Here is a 20402-nt window from a genome sequence, read left to right on the forward strand (position 1 = left end):
AGCAGTTTCTAACCTGTTTCAAGAACATTGTTTTGTTCACTCTGCATAGCTTCTCCAGGTTTATAAAATGGGGTAAGGGAGAGGGAAGAAATCCTAATGTATTTTTATGTACTTGCTGTGTGTAGCATGTTAATCTAAACCCTATTTCTGTGTCTTCCTCTGAGGTTAAATAGATGGCTGTATTCCAGTGGAAATTAGAACAGATGCTTCTTTATTAATTCATCTAATTTTTTCTCATACTAAAGTAGAAATTCTTATTTTCTTTTCCCTCCCCTCCCTCTCTCCACCTTCAAATTTTACGTCAGTCCCTACTACAGCTGCTAGCACTCCTGATGCTGTTGACAAATACCTGGAGACACCTGGAGATGAGAATGAACATGCCCATTTCCAGAAGGCCAAGGAGAGGCTTGAAGCTAAGCATCGTGAAAGAATGTCTCAGGTGAGGGGAGATTTCTTTATTCCTAAATGTATGAGTTTATCTGTCAAGTAATAAGTGATCCTTCATCTTCTTATTTTCCAAAGCTTCATCAGGTGCCCAGCCAGTTTGCAATGCTGTCAACACATCATTTACTGCCTTTCTGAGTCTCATCTAAGAATTCAGCTGTCTGATGCACATTTATGGTTGTGTCACCACTGCGATCATAAGTTGCATAAGTTACTTGAAGGGTTAAAAGAAAAAAAGATCTGTAAAAAACGTCTCTCATTTTTGTGGGAGAATGTTTGTCTTGTCAGATAATTCATGTTGCAAAGTAAAGAACTTGGCCTCTGTATTAATTGTCCTTCTCTTGGAGCAGCTGAGGGAAGATGGTTTGTGTTGAGCATCATCTGTGTGTGCCCTGTGGGTAGTGTAAGATCACATATGTTCATCTTAATGGCTTTGAGCCTCAAGGTAACATGATATGCATCTAAAGTCAAAGAAAAGAGGAAAAACTGGTGCTTTCAAACTAAAAATCCAAATTGAATCAACCCTTTTCTTTCCCTTCAACCAAAGAGATATGTGTGGCCTGCAACTGTACCCAGGTTTTAATCCAGTGAGAGATAAGTTACCCACTCTCTCAGAAACAGGGTTTATAATAGCAATGCCAATTAAAATGGTCACAGTTCTGCTTTAATGACAACAAAGGAAAATGTAAGAGGTTTAAAGGATAGCATATTTTTTGAGAATAAAAAAATCACAAAAAATGAATGTAGTATAATTCAGATGCACTTCATATACCCGTGTAGCTAATTTACTGTATTTTCTCATTATAAGTTTGTTCCAGTGATGGGATTTCAGTGTATCTGTCTGTTATTGATACATTATTAGCCTTTAGTTCTAAAGTGTAATTCCACTTTAGTGCTATGTCACTTTAGTGCTAAAGTGTTATTCCAGAAATTAAAATAAAATGCGACGAGTGAAAATGAAATTAAGCTTTTATTATACATCCATGCCTTTGGTACCATAGTTATGTCTGGCACTGTTCTAATAAATTGGGCAGCACATCTTACCTGAAGCACTCATCCAGCTGGTGCATGCCACATACTGAGAATATGACATGTCATATATAGGAAAATAGCTCCTCATCTGCCTGGAAAGTGTTGAAGCACAATCTGTCTCTGTAAACTGAGAAAACAGAACCAATTTAATGGACAGGGAATCTGAAGAATAAAAAAAGGCACATAGACTAGCAGAGGAGAGACCCTGCCTTGGCTAGGCATGCAGAGGGTTGATGAATAATACAGCCACCACCTCATCATTCCTTCCCCTTGAAACAACCTTTTTATAAAAAAATGCTGAGGTGGGTTTCTTGAAAGCAAAGGATCGTCAGTGCAGATTTCCTTGGCATAGTCTTCAGATTCTCATTGTGCTTCCATGTTTTTCTCCAAAATCCTGGTATGTAAATGCTGAGCTACATAATTAGGGGCAGCGTTTGGGTGAACTGTGTATTTTCTGTTTTAATATGAGCATCTTGGAGGACCCTATCAACTGAAGGGTGTGATTCAGAGGTTTGACTGAAACTGGAGCTGGTCCCCTCATTAGCACATTTCTAGCCATTCTTCCTGTCAGCACTGAGCACACAGGGGGTAAGGCAGTTCAGCTGCCCCCCTCCTGCAATGTCAGTCCTCCAAAAACAAGTCAAATAACTACATCTGGCCTGTTCAGTAACCTAAGTTGGCCCTGGTAAAAAGCAGCATGATAGGTACATTAAAAAAAATGAATCTTTAAGTTGCCTAAGCTGCTTATGAAATCACATCTTAAAGGACATGTGTTTTGAAGTACACAGATCCCCTGCAGAGCTTTGAAGATCAGAAATATCTTCAGGGAAGATCTAGAAGGGAAAGGTAATTTTTGTGATTTGTACAGTATTAAACTAGCCTCTCCATGTTAACTTGTGAAATGCTTAAAAGATAGTAGATGTTAGTAGAAAAGCCAGCTAGTTCACTATTCTGTGTTTCCTCACATAAGCATCTATGTCCAATACCACTGGTTTCCTCTTCTGGCAAATTATTTTAAAATGGTTTTTTACATTTTATTTAAAATCAGGTATGTTCTTAATAGAAAATTAAAATATATATGTAGCTGAAAATTAATGTGCAACTCTTACTTGTTATGTTAAAAATAATGCTGAATAAGTTAACTTTGCTGTGACACCTTTGCTGTCAATGATTTTCTCAGTAAAAAGAAAAGGTAACAAATGAGAGTCACTAGCCAACTCTTCCAGCCACACAAAATTTTTTTTTTATTCACAGTCCAGTTCTTTCAAAGCTGAAAAATGGAGGCCTAGAAAGCAGCAGAAATGCCCATTTTTCTTCTAATAAAAAGAGAAAAAATGATTAAGTAATTCTTTAATCCTGATAAATGTCATAATCTAAAATAGATTGGTTTGTTCACAGAACACAGATAATTTATTTCATTTAATAAAACGTCTAGTTTTAAAGTAGTATTGGGTTTGCTGCAAACCTTATTTTGCAACAGTCAATTAACTAAGAAAAAAATCAGATGCATTCTAGTTGACATGAAAAGTGTAATCATCTAAGGAGTAGGGAAGTTTATCACTAAATTTGAAGTGAAATATTTTAAAACATATAATCAGGGAAAATGTAAATATTCTGCATATTCTTTTTCTGAGATTGCCCTTAATTTACCATGGAATTCTGACAACTTGTGTTTCTTTCTGTCTTGTATAAAGATGTTCACACAAGCAGAGACCAAGATTCTGTTAGTGGTTATGTCACATCATAGTTCACAGCTCATGAAAGACTTTTGGTAGGGAAGTTTGTCTCTGTGGTGACCTGATGCACCTCTGGTTCAGACTCTTAATCCCTTGTGCTCTAAAGTGTCCATCTCCTTAGGCTACAGATCATAAAAGTTTTTCTGCACCACACCTGAAGCAACAAGGCTTATAAACTTTCCTATTTTACAGGAAGTACTATAAGGAGAATTACATTAATACCAAATTTTAAGCTTTCTTAAGAATTAATAATGCAGCCTTGATAGCAGGAAAACTGCATTCCCATGCAAATTGGGATAATCATACATTGATGCATGTGTAACCTTTAAATGTTTGCTGTTCCCAAAAGAGAACAGGGAGGTTATGTTAAGTGATTGCAAGGTGTCATGGTTCTTGTTTCGATACAACTCCCCTTTTTCTCTTTCTCTTTTCAGTTTGTTAATGGCTGTACAGCTCCCTTACTTAATTAGTTGCTGCTAAATAACCTGATGAACCAGATACCAAACCTTACTCAAGGGAGTAGTATATTTATAAATTTCTCTCCTAAGACATCTTGTGACATCCTCATGTCTTAAATTTGCTCTTCCTTTGGCTGTCTACAGTATTTTTGGAATTGCAGCATGTAGAATACTTATTATGGGAACTTAATGACACCTTGTGTCCTAGAATAGTTTTGCTTCTTGGAAGTTTATTTCCCAAGCAAACATCTGAAAATACTGCAGTTCTCAACCAGCCCGAACAGGTCTGGTGTTTGTTCAGGATTTTTTTTTTTTTTTAATCATTGCATGCCAGTTATTCTGACAATCTGGATACATCTTCAGCTGATTCTTAATTCCAGTGACACTGTAGATTCACAGAATGGTTTGAGTTGGAGACACCTTAAAGATCATTTAGTTCCATTCCCCTGCCATGGGCAGGGGCACCTTTCAATACATCAGATTGCTTAAAATCCCACCTAGCCTGGCCTTGGACATTTCCAGGGATGGGGCATCCACAGCTTCTTTGTGCAACCTGTGCCAGGGCCTCACCACCCTCAGAGGAAAGAATTTCTTTCTAATACTGAAGCTAAACCTACTTTAAAACCATTCCTCCTTATCACTACACGCTTTGAAAAGTCCCCTCTACTGCCTTCATTTTAAGGCCCCCTTTAAACACTGGAGGACTGCTATAAAGTCTCCTTGATGTCTTCTCTTCTCCAGACTCAACAATCTCTCATTCTGGCCTCACAGAGGAGGTGCTCCAATCCTTTATGGTCCTCCTCTAGACCCACTGGAGCAGGTTGATGTGCATCTTGTGTTGGGCCCCAGAGCTGGATGCAGCACTGCAGGTGGGGTCTCACCAGAGCAGAGCAGAGGGACAGAATGCCTCCCTCAGCCTGCTGTCCATGGTGTTTTGGATACAGGGCTTCCTGAGTTCTGAGCACACTTGGCTAGCTCATATTTGGTTCTGTCCACCAGGACGCTCAAGTTCTTTTCCCACTGCTTCTCTCCACCCACTCATTGCCCTGCCTGTATTGATTTTGGGATTGCCCCAGCCCCGGACAGGAGAACACACATGGCCCTGTTGAACCTGAACCCATGGTTTTCCCAGGCCTGTCTCTTAAGGCTGCCCAGGTCCCTCTGAATGCCATCCCTCCCTGTATTGTGGGAGTGACGGTGGGTGGGACCATCGGGACAGATGGAGATGAGAGATCTCTGAAGCCAGGCCTTGGAACTTGTGGGTTATTGCAAAGGGCTGGGTGCAGGGCCCTGGTTGGAGCTGCCAGCCCCAGCTCTGAGCAGGCCTGAAAGAGGAGCCTGAAAGAGCAAGAGAGGCAAGAGAGAGAAGTTCCTGTTACAATACAAAAAATCTGTGCTGAATATTCTAATTTTCACTTAGCAATTTAGTACAAGATACAAATCCTATAGCATTTACATACAACCTATAAGAATCATTACATTACCATACTGTGTTACATTTTAAACCCCAAAAACTACTCTTTGGGCCCCTTCTGCCAAACTAGTAGGGTCTGCTCTGACCCTTGGACCTCTCTGCAAGCAGAGGGTATTCTTTAATCAAAAGGGGATTACCTTCAGCTGGCCATACTGTTGTTTTCCAGTTGTTCAATAACTAAGGCTTGGTATCTCAAAGCTTGCTTTTATTTCAATCTCACTTATAGTTTCCATATTCTCAAAATCTTTTGCCAGGCAGTCATATTTATTAGGCTTTCCTGTTCCATCTTCCCCAACAAGTATCAGTCAAACCACTAACCTTGGTGTCACCTGAGATTGCTCTCATTCCTGCTATCCATGTCCTCAACAAAGATGTTAAATAATACCAGTTCATGTATTCCTAGATTCCACCATCTCTGCTACTATGTGTGGGAAATTTAAAGTTTCCAGCACCCCATTAGCTTCCCAAAAGATAAGTCTACATTCTTTTGGACTGTTATTGAGGGCAGAATCTCTTACAGATAAATAATTTTGCTGACAATGAGTTTATCTCTTTTTACTATAACTGACGTACTGCTGTCTTGAGATACACTTTAGGGTTTGGGGTGAAAAGGAGGAATGAAACTTGGTAATAAAATCCCATACATTGAGTTGTTTTGGAGTGCAGGCTTCAGACTGCTGGGTAATCTTACAACCCTGTGTAGAACTGAGAGGTATTACATTTTAAGGCCTGGGACTTGTAAAAGTCACCTTTGAGACCAGGTTTGTGTGGGTTTGTTTTTCTTTTTTAAGGCACAGGCTCAGCCAGGTACCCTTAGGCACCACCACCACTTTCCAGTCTGCTCATCAAAGAGTCTGATGAGCAATGTCTGGTGTGGTGTGTGGAAAAACTGGGAAGCCTGAGAGAGGAGGTGAGTGCTTGAGGCTCAATTTGCAAACATAAGAAATAGCAGGTCTTATTTCTCTTGCCTTAGGTATTGTTCTTGGTAAAATTTTAATTGTCCTTGTGGACTCTCAGCTTTTTAAAAAATTATCTTGACAATTTTTATTGGTGTGAAAGTGTGTGTGTTTTATTGAGAAGGGAAGGAAATGCACATTGTGAGTAATTGCTTACAGGTTTCTTATCATGCTAATCCTGCACATAAATAGTCACCTGTTTGTGTGCACTTCATTCAGTGGGAATAACTGTTCCTATATAAAATGTATTATCTGAGGAGATTGCTGTCTAGGTTTGAAATGAGTGATGCCATTACAAATGACATAAGGGTTTCAGATCTCATGGGCAACAAGTTAACCCACTCCCTGAATATTGAATACTACTGCTCTGTGTTACAGGGAGAAGAGGCTTCTCATATTACTGAAATAAATGACACCAAAAGATCTCCTACGTTGTTTTTCCAACAGTGTTATATTTGAGATACATATTCAGTCCTTGGAAGTGTTTCTACAACCCCTGTTTCTGGACAAATAGCTGGCCTAGCACAAATTATGTGTAATTTTTGATCTGCCCTACTCAGGCCAGTGATGCAGTCTGAATAAATTAAAGGCTTTAGTGGGGCCAAAAAAGGTGGCATGATCCAATTTGAATGAATTGAAATTTACACCCTTGGACAAAACAAGTGGAATCTATTTTCTTTCTGTCCGAGATGAAAATGGGTTGGTGTGTTTACCCATGGAGATCTCCATTTCCCTTGCTTGTAGACTGGTTAATGTGTTCCTTCACAGTGGAGTTGTGAGAGCTTGGCACAGTGTTCAGACACACATGTACTGTCTTTTTAAAATTTAATAACAGGATCCTACTTTCATAAAATGTTGTAACTGCCTTTTTTTTTAGCGATAAAAAGAGGAGAGGAATGTAAAAATATGACTCTTGGAGCTTCAGTGCTTGGCTGCTGCTGAGCCATGGGACAAGGGAGGAAAATAGCAAAGTCACACTCCTTATTTTATTCACTAGGTCATGAGAGAGTGGGAAGAGGCAGAACGCCAAGCAAAGAACTTGCCAAAGGCCGACAAGAAAGCTGTTATCCAGGTAAAGGAAAATGCAACCACAACCTTACCATCTGGAGCCCAGATGGTTAAGGTTAAGATACAGGGGGTGCTGGGTGTGATGCATTTTAATAACCTACTTTATGGAGATTTCATGTTATTCTCTACTCTTTTTTTTTTTTTTTTTTTTTCCCGTCTGTGCTGATGTCTTCTCTATTTCTGTTGTGATTGATGGTTTTTTCAGCATTTCCAGGAGAAAGTGGAATCACTGGAACAAGAAGCAGCAAATGAAAGACAGCAGCTTGTGGAGACTCACATGGCACGAGTGGAAGCCATGCTGAATGACCGTCGGCGCATTGCTCTGGAGAACTACATCACAGCCCTGCAGACTGTCCCGCCCAGGGTGAGTGAGACAGCACAGGCTCTGCCAGCTGTGACAAAATCACTGCAGTTGCCCTGGGGGAAATGTAGATGTGCCCTGGTGCAGCCTAGCTTTGGAGCCAGGAGCTCACTGTGGAAGAGCTGTGACAGCAGTCAGACAGTTTGCCTAAACAAGCATCCCATGTGAATACCTGTTGATGGATAGATGCATAATAAAGATACTTAAGCAAGTCACGGGGAAGGAATTTGGTTGTCAGAAATTGTGGTGGTTCACAGATCCTGCAGGAGGATGGTGTCCCTCCAAGTAATGCACATTAGGATATTTCATCGTGGCAACATGGAGCTTAAAGATAGGATGGTTGTGATTTTTTTTGTTTTGTTTGTTGAACTATTAAAGTGTTTGATGAAGGATCTTGTGAGGATTCTTGGATGGCATGAATTTAGCAGATTAGCAATTCAAAGTTTTCTGCTTTTGATGCGTGCAAACATGTACATTCAGAATGCAGATTGACTTTATATCTCTGATACTTGTTTCAATACCAGAATAGTGGTATTGAGGTCACTGATCAGTGACCTCTAGAGGAAGAGAACTGGCAAAAAGACTGGGGGAAAGCAGTTTTATGTATCTCTGGCCTCTTGAACACTTCCTGGATGGAAAAAACATGGTTACACTGCTGAGTCTTCTAGTGAATTTGACCTTACAGGGACTTATACCAGTATGGCTAACATGATTACATTACATATTTTCATTAAATTTCCTTCTGAGGAGAAACCTACATATTTGGTGACCATGGAAAAGTGATCATTGTCTTAGTTCTTTATCACTGTCATCATAATTGGACTTCTTTTTTCTTCACCCTGTGGTACAAAACTCTATTGCTTTTACCATGTCCACCAAGTAAAAATTAAAGTCTTTCACTTAGGTAAAAGTGTTGAGGGGTGATTTCAAGATAGTTGTCAGCTCTAGAGACTGTATTTTGCTGTAGTAATTTGTGGAAAATTAAGCTAGTTGATGTTAAATTGGTAGAGGATGTTACTTGGCCTGAGTGTGAGTTGCATGTTATAACCTCCTACCCCAGTGAGGGAAATGAAAGGCTTGGACTCGTTAGGAGACAGATTAGTGAGTTATAAACTGGGATGCAGCTTCTTTTAAGTAGCTGGAGTCTATGGCTCAGAACTGAGGTGAGTATATGGACTGGCTGTGGGTCATGTTTGCTTTCTTGCACTGTGGGTTTGGGTAGTTCACCAAAGGTAGGGCTCCACATTTGGCTTTGGAGCCAAGCTTTCCTGCTTTGAAGTTCAGCCTCCCAGAAATGTAATCCTGTCTGAAAAGTACCCTGGTAAAATTATTTTATTTCAAGCTATGTATGTGTCAGGCTGAAAGCTTGGTTCTTCAGGTATCTGTGGTTGTTGAAGGGTATGATGGGGACCACAGGTAACAGCAGAAAGGTCTCTACAGCTGACAAAATGTGGAATGCAGAGGACACAAAGTGAACTTCAGCTGCAGAATTCTCTAAGGGGAAAAATGTTAAGTGATTCTGGGGACCAGAAAAACTTGAATTTTGTGTTTGTGTAGCTTGTAGTCAGCTCCCAGGATGTTTTACTGATACATTTCCTGTGTCAGGGGGAGAGCACCAGGCCTTGAAAGGTGACATGAGTCCAGTAAAAATAAGTTTTGAAGGTACTGTTTGAAAGACTGAAGTGCATCCTGTATTGAGTATATGTCCTATATATGTCCTACAAAAGCTAATAGTTCTGAAAGGAGCAGGCAGTAAGCACGGAGGTAGCATTAACTGAAAATGCTACCAGACAGGGACTCATCTCAAAATAACAGGGGTGAACAGTTTAAAAATAACGTCTTTAAACAAGTCCTTGTTCAGTCTTGTAGGTGGTCTTGTCCTTGCCTCAGCATTTTTTGGTTGTGTGCTCTGTAGCTGATAACAGCTGAGGTGTTGAACTGCTGGTCAGGTGCATGCCAAAGCACTTGAAAACACTGACCTTGAATTCAGCAGGATGATTTGTCTAGTTGTATTGAAAGAGAGAAGAAGGTTTTGAAGGAATTTATGAATAAAAAGAGGATGTATCATCTTTGGAAGGAGGGTCAGGTATCCCAGGAAATATTTAAGGGGATTCCTAGGGCATTTTCTTAGGCCACGAAGGGCCTTCAGGGAAAAGGACTCAATAGTGACTTCTGATTTTGTGTCAGTAATTGGCACTGATAGTCCTCCCCTAGGATCATTGTCATCCAGTGGCTAATCAGTTTTGGTTGTGGTTTTTTTTGCTTCTTTTGGTAGGAGCAACAGCCATTGGTTGAGATTCACTGTCTGGTTTAGGTGCGGGCTTAGGCTCACTGTGGCAGGCACATTCTTCTCTCTCAGGATTTTTTCATACAGAAGCACAGAGGAAAGAAAGAGAAAACAATTTCTATTTCTGCTCCTTGTTTTTCCCATGTGGAATGTGTTTGGAGAATTGTTTACCTGGGGTGAGTGCTTGGTTGGATTCTGGTGAGGATTGTTTGAGCCTGATGGCCAGTCCAACCCACCTGGGGCTGGGCTCGAGGGTCATGAGTTAGGGTAGTTAGAAAAAGTAGGTATGTAGTTTTAGTATCTCCTTTAATTAGTATAGTAATATATTTTAGTATAGTTATAATAAAGAAATCATTCAGCCTTCTGAACTGGAGTCAAACATCATCATTTTTTCCCCCTGGGTTCACCTGCATTTACAGTAGGCTCACTGGTTTAGCTACAACTTGAGTAGCTGGGATGTTAGGTGCAGTCTTAGTGACTGGTGTAGCTGCTGATTTATCTCCTGCCCCCCTGCCTCTCTCTGCTGCCCTGCAGTATCTAGCAGTGTGCAGTAAGCATAGGCTAGGGCCCAGCTTATTGCAGTGAGCTTTTTCTCCCTAGAGTCATCATGGCACTTGTCTTTCAGGTATTTCCCCACCTCTGCTGGGTTCTGTATTTGTTCACGTGGCAACTGCCAGGCTGTAGGGTCAGAAAATTCCTTCAGGGTTTGGTCCATACCCTCCCATTCTCGACACCACTCAGGATTTTCCACACCTGGGTCTACTTCTGGGTCAGGGGTCTCATCAGCTCCTTTGGACATCTCAGCCCTCATTCTAGACAAACTACAGACCATATAAAGAAAGCTTGCCAGATGAAATACCAGGACGGTGGTATCTTTAACATTCAGAGGAAACAGAACATTTTCAAAAAGTGACTTAACAGATTCAAAGGAGAAAAAGGAAAGGAAAGGCTGAAAAGCCTTATCCCCTGCTCCTCCTCTAATAAACTGGGTGCAATTACTAATAAATCCCCAAAACCACTAGGAACTGGAACTAGGATGCAGGGTAGGATGAAGAAACCATAAACCATACATATCTTGAACAGACTCCAGTACCATTATAAACTCCCTATAAATCATTACCACCAAGCCTAGCACAATAGCCATTGTAATCTGTGCCCCTCTACTGTAAAAACTACATGTTAGGGACAATACTGGTGCTATATCTGGATAAGAAAATAAGCCTAGGGACTAGAAAGGTATGGAAAACTCAAAAATGCCTAGAGACCAGAAACACATAAAGGCCTCCACCCAGAGAGACATTATGAATTCAAGCAACATGGCTACTGACTGCTTTATCCCAATACAGAGTAAGTACAACCAAAATGCAATCGGTACAGGTTTTTTTCCACTTTCTCAAGCCACGTATTGGGCACGAAAAATTTGTATTTGTCCTGGTTTAGGACAAATTTGGGACAGAACTTCCAAAGGGATTCCTCTAGAAAGCAGATTCAAAGCGGCCCCTCCCTGCAACTGGTTCAGGAAAAGAGTTCCTTGGGGAAAAGTGGAAAAATACTGTTTATTTAACAGGCAAAGCGTTCATCCACACAAAAAATTAACAATATTAAACAATAAAATCTCTTGCTGCTCCAAAAGAGATGACAGACTCAGAAAGTCCCTTTGTGGGCTGTAGCTCAGCTCACCCAGTCTCTGATTAGTCCCTCTGGCACTGGAAATGCTGCAGCCCAAGCCCGACAGGCCACAGACATGAGCTGCTGCTGCTCTTTTGAGTTTTCAGTCCAGAGCAGGTTTAAACAGTTCCAAGAAAAAGAAAAACTACAGTCCAGGGTACTTCTTTGCCTTAGATAACTAAAAACTAACTAAAAAGCAAAGAAGAGTTCTGTCCTGCTGGCTGGCTGGCTGCAGACAACACAGTCCAGGAGCAGGAATGTGGAGGAGTGAGTGCCATTTTTGAGAACAAACTGTGCATTTCATCTCTTCACTCTCAAAACCAATCTTAAAGCTGCAAAACTTATTTCTGGGCTAAACAGATAAATGGGGATACAGTTCAGCATCCTAAAGTCACCTCAGGACAGGCATGCAGAAAAAAAATTAGGGCAAAGCTTAGTTAGAACTTAATTCCTCAACTTTTATGAAAGTTTAAAAAAAATGTTTTTGCAAATATATTAATGGCAAAAGGAAGCGTAAGAACAACCTCGATTCTCCACTGGAAGTGGGAGGGAATTTAGTGAGTACAGATGGAGAGAAGGCAGAGGTGTTTAACAGCTTCTTTGTCTTGATCTTCAGTGGGAAGTCAGCTTGTCCTCAGGAAAACTGTCCTCCTGGGCTGGTAGATGGTGTCAGGGAGCAGAATGATCGCCCTGTTATCCAGGAGGAGGCAGGCAGGGAATTGCTGAGCTGCTTAGATGTTCATAAATCCAGGGGATCAGATGGGATCTATCCCAGGGTGATGAGGGAGCTGGCAGATGAACTTGAAAGCCACTCTATCATGTACCAACAGTCCTGGCTCATTGTCTGTGGGAAGGTGGTGGTGGGTGACAAAGACAAGCAGAAAAGAGAATTGATGAAGTTAAGGGTTTCAGGTGAGGGAAACATACAAGAAAACTTTGAAAGGTAATTAATTAACCTCTTTACTTTGTACATAAATTAAAGTGAGCATATAATCCTTAAAATCAGTTTAAAATGCACACTATTTTACTGAAATACAAATTCTTGCTTAGAAGAGCAGGATCATTAAGATCAACTTTGTAATGTACATTAATCCATCTGGGTTTTTTTCCATGTTTTCTTTTTCTTCAGAATTTTCCCTGATACTTTTTATGCTTGGGAGCAGTGTCTGTGCACAGAGTGAGCACAGGGCAGCTTGAAACTAGTCTGGTTTGGCTATTTGGACAGGGAAAAGGAATCTGCAGTGGGGCCCATGCTCAGTGTCTCAGAGTTTGGGAAGCTCAAAGCATTTCCTGAGTCCAAGGAGGTTGCTGTGGAAATATGCAGTTGGAGGCACGCCAAAGTGTTGCTGCTGAATTAGTGATAAAAATCTTCCTGTGCAGCAGGAAACAACACTCCAGCTCTAATACTCCATCCTTTAGCTCTGCTTCTTCAAACCCATTAATTTCCAGCTGTGGAATTCTTCACATATACTTAATTTTGTACATTTTTTGTGAAATAGCATGGATTTCCGCTCTGATTTTATACAAAGTCATATTTCAAGAAATGTGGTCAGCTAATTCAGTTTTCTAGAGTGTCATTTAAAACCCTGGCACGTTTGTTATATTGAGAATTAAGAGTTTTAAAATAGTGGGCAGAAACAAAATTTGTCTTAATTTGTCAAAGTTCAGTAAGTTGAAATACTGAAAAATAAATAATGATATTGAATTAAATAGTTTTCATTTTATTTGGTCGCCAGAGGAGTATTGGAGAGGGGAGGCAAATGTAAGTCTTGGGCACTGTTACAGCAATGTGATTTTGATGTGTGAGATAACATGTTTTGTTACAAATTAGTAGAAATTATGAGAAGGCATCTTTAACTCCACAGAATAGGATGGGGATTTATTTGTCTTGCCCATGAGTGTTTGCAATCATCCAGTTCAACTTGTCTTGAATATTTCTAAAATGTGCTACTGCTCCATGATGAAACATGACTTGCAAATTAATAATGTAGCAAGTGAAATATGTACTGAATATGATACACAAGGTATTCAGAATAGTGAATGAAAAGAAGCAATTGTTGCACATTGCAAGAGCAGTAATTGGAAGGAACTGATGATTGATTTTTCTCTAAAACAAGGTTAAATAGCATTGTGAAAGTTTCCTCTCTGATTTAGAGTGAATTTTGATCAAAATGATAAGTCAGCTTAGAATTTCCCATGGAAGCTCTGTGGCACAAAACCAGGAAGTTGTATTTTCAATACACAGAACTGCTTTAATATGTTTTTAGTGTGGTTTCTTTGTAGTAAGTATTTTGGGTTTCCTCGAGAAGATATTTTTTCTTCCATGATTTTAGCCATGCAAACTACATGTGATGTTTGCATTTTCCAAGCTCAATGAAACTACACTGTTTTCATCACTCCCTTAAAATCTGAAATAGCAGATTAGGATTAGTATAGAGATCGTGGTGGGGGGGGGACATCTGCATGTTTATATATTTGTATTTATGTGTGTGTGTTTATATATAACTTGCTAAAATCTGGATTATGGGCATTTTAGATCTCACATACAAGACCACAGAATTACTCATCTTTCAAATAAGAGACAAGGCATATTCTCTACTGTTCTAGGTAGAACATTAGTTCTTAATGGTGCATTGTCACCCTAGGTAGTCTGTGTAGCCCAGACACATTGTCTGTGAACCTGTCCACAGGTTTCAAATGCATGCAAGTCCCCAGGTACTCAGGAAAGCTATATAAAATAGTACTTTGACAACATTCTCCAGTGCAAGAAATGAAAACATGCATAATTCTAAATGGATGGTTCATTCTAAATAAATTCTAATTTTTTTTTTGTTCCTTTTCTTTTTCTGTAGCCTCGTCATGTATTCAACATGCTGAAGAAGTATGTGCGTGCTGAGCAGAAGGACAGACAGCACACTCTCAAACACTTCGAACACGTCCGCATGGTAGACCCAAAGAAAGCTGCCCAAATCAGATCTCAGGTAATCCCCACTGATGGTTAGAGAGGTCATGTTAGTTCCTAACTATTGTGTAATTTCTGTCGACCTGTTTTTTATAAAATACCCAACTCCTTTCCGTGGACAGCTTTAAATGCCATCAAAACCAATCTGTTTTCCATCAGAAGATTAAGGCAAAGTGATAGAGTAACGTAGGTGCCATTTTTCTTCTGAGAAGAGCTGTATACAGGATTTTTTGTCTGTCTGGATCATGAGTCAGCCCATGGGCATGTTCTGAGGAGCTTTCCAGAGCATTAATGCTGAGACACTTTGTTAGTGCTTTGTAAATAATACCTCTGGAAAACAACATCAGTATTAGATATAGCAACAACACATGGTTGTGCTTCTCTCAGCTGAAGTGGCAGAACCAGAAGTGGTGTAGCCATCTGACTGTGACTAACCTTTCTTTAGTCACTGCAGAGGCACTTGTAATGTCTATAAGTGTGGTTACTGTGATGCACTCGAGTTTAATGTGTTCTTTTAAAACAGACACTGTTGTTCATGGCATTTAACTGCTGAATGTTACTGTAGTCCTCAATGCATATGTTTTGGAACATCTTTTATCTTGTTTTCATAAATCATAGAGGACAAGAAAGCAGAAAGAAAACACCCAAGATGGAAGATGTAGTTGGCTTTCAAAGCAGCAATTAAAATTGGAGTCACAATGGATAAGCTGTAAAAACAGTGTGCTGGAGTCTGCTGCTGTTCCCTCTGTAGGATTCAGTGGCAGCACTGTTCCAGCCACAGTTTTTGAATTGACTGACATCATTAAAAGAAAAAACAAAACCATGTACCTCCCTGGATGGCAGATTAGATTTTCAAACATCTGTTTCAGCCAAATGTGTGCATTGAGATCATGCTGTCTTGAAATTGCTGGAGTGAGAAATGCACACTTCTGAAAGTTTTTTGCAGTGACTATTGTTTTTGCCTTGTCTTAAACATCTATCGTGACTTTTTTTTTCCAATTCTCATTGGATTATTTAATAAAAAAAATCAGTGAAATTTTGCAGAATGCAGGTTATGTGACAGCACTAGTGAAGAACAGAATCTGACATATAAATGCAAGAAGTGCAGTGTATTGTCTAACATGTCATGGTAGGGATGAGCTGATATAGCATCTCTGTGTCTAGAATTAGTCAGATGGTTGGGGAAATGTGGCCTGGGAGTTCTCTTTGTGAAATGTTTTTCAGTGGAAAATGGAAAACAAAATATTTTGTTCAATAGCATAAATATTTAGTTTTGAAGAAATATTTGTGCTGTTTCATTAAAATTGCTGTCTGCAACTAATTTTACTTGTTAGGCCTAATTCTTTTGTCAGTCTTCTAAGTCTTTTAAGATACATCTCAATTTCTCCTTCCCCTGAAGAAACGTGATACTTGTGAAGAGTACCCTGGGGGAGCACATATCATATAATGTCATAACTTAACCCATAACAATGTGATGGCATTTGAGGCAATAGAGCTGTAATTGCATGAGAGAATGCAGTAATGCTTCTGGGTGGAAATATTTTTATTTGCAGCTGAAATGCTGTCAATTTGTAAATGTTACCTTTTTTTTTTTTTCTTTGAACAGATGTTTATTTTCTCAGAATTTGGATTAGGAAACAAATAAATAAAACCAAACATCTAAAACATTTTGATGCAGCAATCACTGTGCCTCACTTGGTTTACACATTATGTGAAAACTTAGGAGTATGGGCAATGTAAATGTAGCTGAAAGAAGCTGTGGATTTATGCCACAATAGCTGCTTGTGTGCATGTTCTGCCCCACAGCAAATATAAACCCCTACTTTAAATTACTGCATTTCCATGAGATTTCAAATGGCTATGGAAGAGCATGTAGAATGGTATTTTTTAGCAGCTGTAGGAGATTGGTGAGTTTTGTAATGGGTTTGACAGTTCTGATACTTTGAGCTTATTGAAATCTTAATCCTGCACAAGTGAAAATGGTCTTGCTTCCTATAATCTGTGAAATTTGTGATAATGTTTAATTATCCATAGTACTCCCCTCCTTCTAATACTTTTGTTTCCATAGGTTATGACACATCTACGTGTGATATATGAACGCATGAACCAGTCTCTCTCCTTCCTCTACAATGTGCCTGCTGTGGCAGAGGAGATCCAGGATGAAGTTGGTATGCAAACTACTAATGTAGAAAAAGACATCTATTTCTGTGCTAGAAATTACCACCAAAAGCAAAAATACATCATCTCGCTTTTCCTATTGATATACTACCTCAGCTGAAAAATAGAAGAGTAAACCCAGCAACATTCTTAAATTTTGAATTAAATTATAATGAGCCCTTGGAAGACAAATCCTATATAACCCATGCAGTGACATCATCATACTGCTGTAAATGTCTTCCCTGAAATATGTTAATTGACATTTGGAGCCTTCCATGCTATAGGGATGCATCAATTGACAATGAGATTTAGGCAAACCCTATCCTTTGGATATTTAGTTTACCTGGTAAGTATTTACATTATACAGGCAATTTGGAAATCCTGCAGCTAAAAAATTGGTTGCAGAACCAAACATCTGAGAAAAGTGTAGGTATCAACTTGGCAGTAGTGATCATGCATTTTTAATTCTTAGTTATCAAATTGATATCTCTGCTCCTCCCATTTTTTCCAGCATACAAGCTGGACTATGGATGAATTCAGTAGCAACAGACCTATGTTTGCCTCTTCCATGAGAGCTGTAATGGCAGATAGCTGTGAGGGAGAATGACCTTTTCATCCATCCAGATTCCTGCCCTTGGCTGTGGCATTGCTGCAGCACAGAGATCTCCAGTACAGCACTCACACTTTGCTGTTTGCTGCTATTGCAGCAAGGCAACAGCTGCACTCAGTTTTGGACATCAGGTTGCTAATGTTTATCTTTAAGAAAAATAACACTTGGTTAAATGTAAAGGTCAGAGATGGGACAGTCATTTTTGGAGCAACTTTTTTCACAGGTTGTAGCAGTAAGTGGCAGTTAATTTATTCATTTCACTAGTAACAGGGTTCAGCTGAATAAAGTCATCAGTTTCTTCAAAACACAAGGGAGGGAGGCATACCACTGCAGTAAGGATTAGGATGCATGTCAGACACAGGGAGGGATGGACAGGGAATAGTGCTAGATTCATTTGCCCAAAGTATGTTATGACAGAGATATGCTTCTGCTTGAGAGGGCTGGAGATGAGATCAAGAAATAGTGGAAGGGATTGGGAGGCAGAAGAAACTGATTAGTAATTGTCCTTAACTGTCCATAACTGGTTGGTAATTGTCTTTAACTGTGTGTTTCTATGCTCCACATTTATAAGGCACAATTAACAGTCTCAGTCTGTGGATGTAGAATCACTCAGGGAGGAACAACATCTTATTGATAATTTGAAAGCATATCATTTCTGTGGAAAGATGTCAGTACTGTGAGGTCTTTGAGATGCTCAGTTAGTTTTCTTTTTGCATTACTATCATTCCCTTGGGGTATTTGCTTCAAATTTCAATTTCTTGTATTCTTGGTAATGTTAATGCTTGTTGCTGAGGATATTCTTATAAATTTTGTTCTCCTTTCAATGTACTGAAGTGGAACAAGAATTTCAGAGTCTTTGAAGTGGCTTGAGACCAAAAGTCTGGTAATTGCTGAGTGGTTTACAAGAATCTGGCTCCTAATCTCAAATGTAATACTAATTTTTAGGGGCAAAAAAGAGCCTAAAATTAGTAAGGAATTATTTCCTAATAAGTTGAGAGCAGCTAAGAAATCAAAAAGAAAATGTTTGTTACAATCTCTTGAGCAGTTTTTCCATATCTTGATTTTTTTCATTTTGTGGTTTTAGGCTATGCTAAAAACTATTCAATGCATTGCAAAGTTTAAAGCAATTAAAACAAAGTTCTCATAATTGGTATTTAGTAACCAGCACAAATTAAAATATTGTCTTTTCTGAGTAAAATATCAGCTCTAGATAAAATAGTTTTCCATAATGCAATGTGTTTCAGTTTCAATGTTATTCTTGTTGATAATATTGTCTGTATACTTTGTTTTACATGTTGGTTTTAATGCAAGTTTGTGGAGCTCATTCCCATGTGTTCAAGAAGACAGTATCCTTCTAGCTTTGAGCCTTCTAGCTCTGATCAGCCTGTATCAAATTATCTTCTGAAGTTAGAGAATTTCTTAGTCTCTGTACTCTTCCTAAACCCATGTAAAAGGACATCTATTACAGTTGCAAAATCTGTGGAGAAGTAAACTGTTTATAAAACTTCACTTTGTAGCATTCCCAAGAAATATTACAGCTCTCATTAAAAAGGCAGATGTTTGATTAAATGCCTTTTGTTTGAACCATTGACTTAGAAATTCTGAGTTAGAAGAAAATTTGAAAAATAAATGAGGTAAGAACATCTCACACATAGTGTCTGACTAATAAATTACATATAAGGAGACACAGTTGAAAATAGTTTTATTTAATTTTCTCTCTTAATTACAGTTTTAGTTTCTAGTTCCACTCTGCTGTAGAGTTCTCAATGAAAAGTTTTTACCTTGAGGAATGGATAAACTTTACTTTAGATAGCAGAGCTCTGACAAAGGTAGTTTTTCCCTGAATCGAACAAGTAGCTCTATAAGCAGCAATATAAATGAGATTTAGTTTGCTATGAATTTGTCCCATGGGTTTAATTCTTCTTACATATAATGTGGTGCTGTTCTTCACTCAATTTTTCCTATTGCTAAAAATATTATGACCTATTTTTGCACAGTTAATCAGATAAATCACAGTGTAGCTGTTGGACATTTGGAATTTCCTTAAAATACAGACTATGTTTGAAGTTTCTACCTTAAAAGGCAGGCTTACAGCCATTGTTTTAATGTGCAAAATCGAAAATAAAAAATCCAGCTTCTATGCTTAAAAGAGGTTTTTATGCCTTTTAAGAACAGCTTTTTGTTTTCATTTTCTTAACTCCAGCAAAGATGATGGTAGGAATTTAGGGTAAAATTTAACAGAGTTACAGTCCTTACCTGCAGGTGTCCATCACCAGCTGATCTCCACTGGCTTTAACAATGGGTGTCATAGGAGCATGTAGATAGTTGGAAGACTCACAGCACAGAGCAGCACTTAAATTAAATGACTGTTTTCATCCTAAGCATTTGGCCAACGTGTAATGTGCAAATGCCCCATAAGGGTTTCAGGCACTGTAATGTAGCAGCAAATTCCAGATGTGTGAGGAAGGATGTTGCTGTCTGTCTCTTGTTCGTGTTGGGGCAGAGGAAAAGGAGCCAGCCTGCCAGTTGCACAAAGAGGTCACCTGAGCATGGTTGTTCTGACAAAGCTTGGAAAGAATCAGCAGGTCATTTGGATAGGAGGCTGGCATTGTGGCTACAAATGATTTCTCAAGGGACAGTGATGCAAATGTGCTAAAAAACAGGTCGCTCTTGGCAATTGATGTAGTTCTTGGTGATAAATGGAGTTTCTTACAAGCAGGAATATGCCCCATGAATAGGAGAGTGGCAGACGAAGAAATCTGAGCAGATTATTTGCCTGTCTAGGTATTTGTACTCACCTTTTCTCTCTGATAAATCTCATATACTATTTAACATGTATGGAAACCCAGAAAAAGTAATAGTAGGCTTTAACAGAAATCAGCAGTTCCTTTGAGCATGTCCTGCTTTAAATCCTTATTTGATTAGATTGCTTATCCATCTATGTAAAAGGCAATTTATTGCAGAGAGTGGCACAGCAGGCATAGCTTCTGAATCAGAAACTACGTCAGAGCTTTGTGCATCAGTCATGTGGGTCGGCAGTGATCTGAATTTATAATTCTGTGTTTGCTACTTGTTTCCAAATTGATGTCCTCAGCTTCAACTTTTCTAGCCCACCACTGAGGAAATATTAAGCACTCTAGTAATACCACAGCAGTATGTTACCTAAGCTCAGAAGCATTCAGTTAAGAG

At 39.2% G+C, this 20402-nt stretch overlaps 1 protein-coding gene across 5 annotated transcripts in view; it reads left to right on the forward strand.

The window, feature by feature from the left end:
* The window catches only part of APP (amyloid beta precursor protein), a 143651-nt gene that overhangs the window by 83380 nt on the left and 39869 nt on the right, over positions 1-20402 (forward strand). For 4 of the 5 annotated variants that reach the window (XM_021532419.2, XM_021532420.2, XM_077790946.1 and 1 more), the window contains 5 exons: positions 306-439; positions 7098-7172; positions 7374-7532; positions 14337-14465; positions 16515-16614. In XM_021532419.2, the coding sequence (XP_021388094.1) occupies positions 306-439; positions 7098-7172; positions 7374-7532; positions 14337-14465; positions 16515-16614 (597 nt within the window). The remainder of the gene's footprint in view (positions 1-305; positions 440-7097; positions 7173-7373; positions 7533-14336; positions 14466-16514; positions 16615-20402) is intronic. The other variant, XM_021532421.2, reaches the window with a different exon arrangement.

This window comes from Lonchura striata, chromosome 2 (genome assembly GCF_046129695.1).
Source record: "Lonchura striata isolate bLonStr1 chromosome 2, bLonStr1.mat, whole genome shotgun sequence".
Lineage (NCBI taxonomy): Eukaryota > Metazoa > Chordata > Aves > Passeriformes > Estrildidae > Lonchura > Lonchura striata.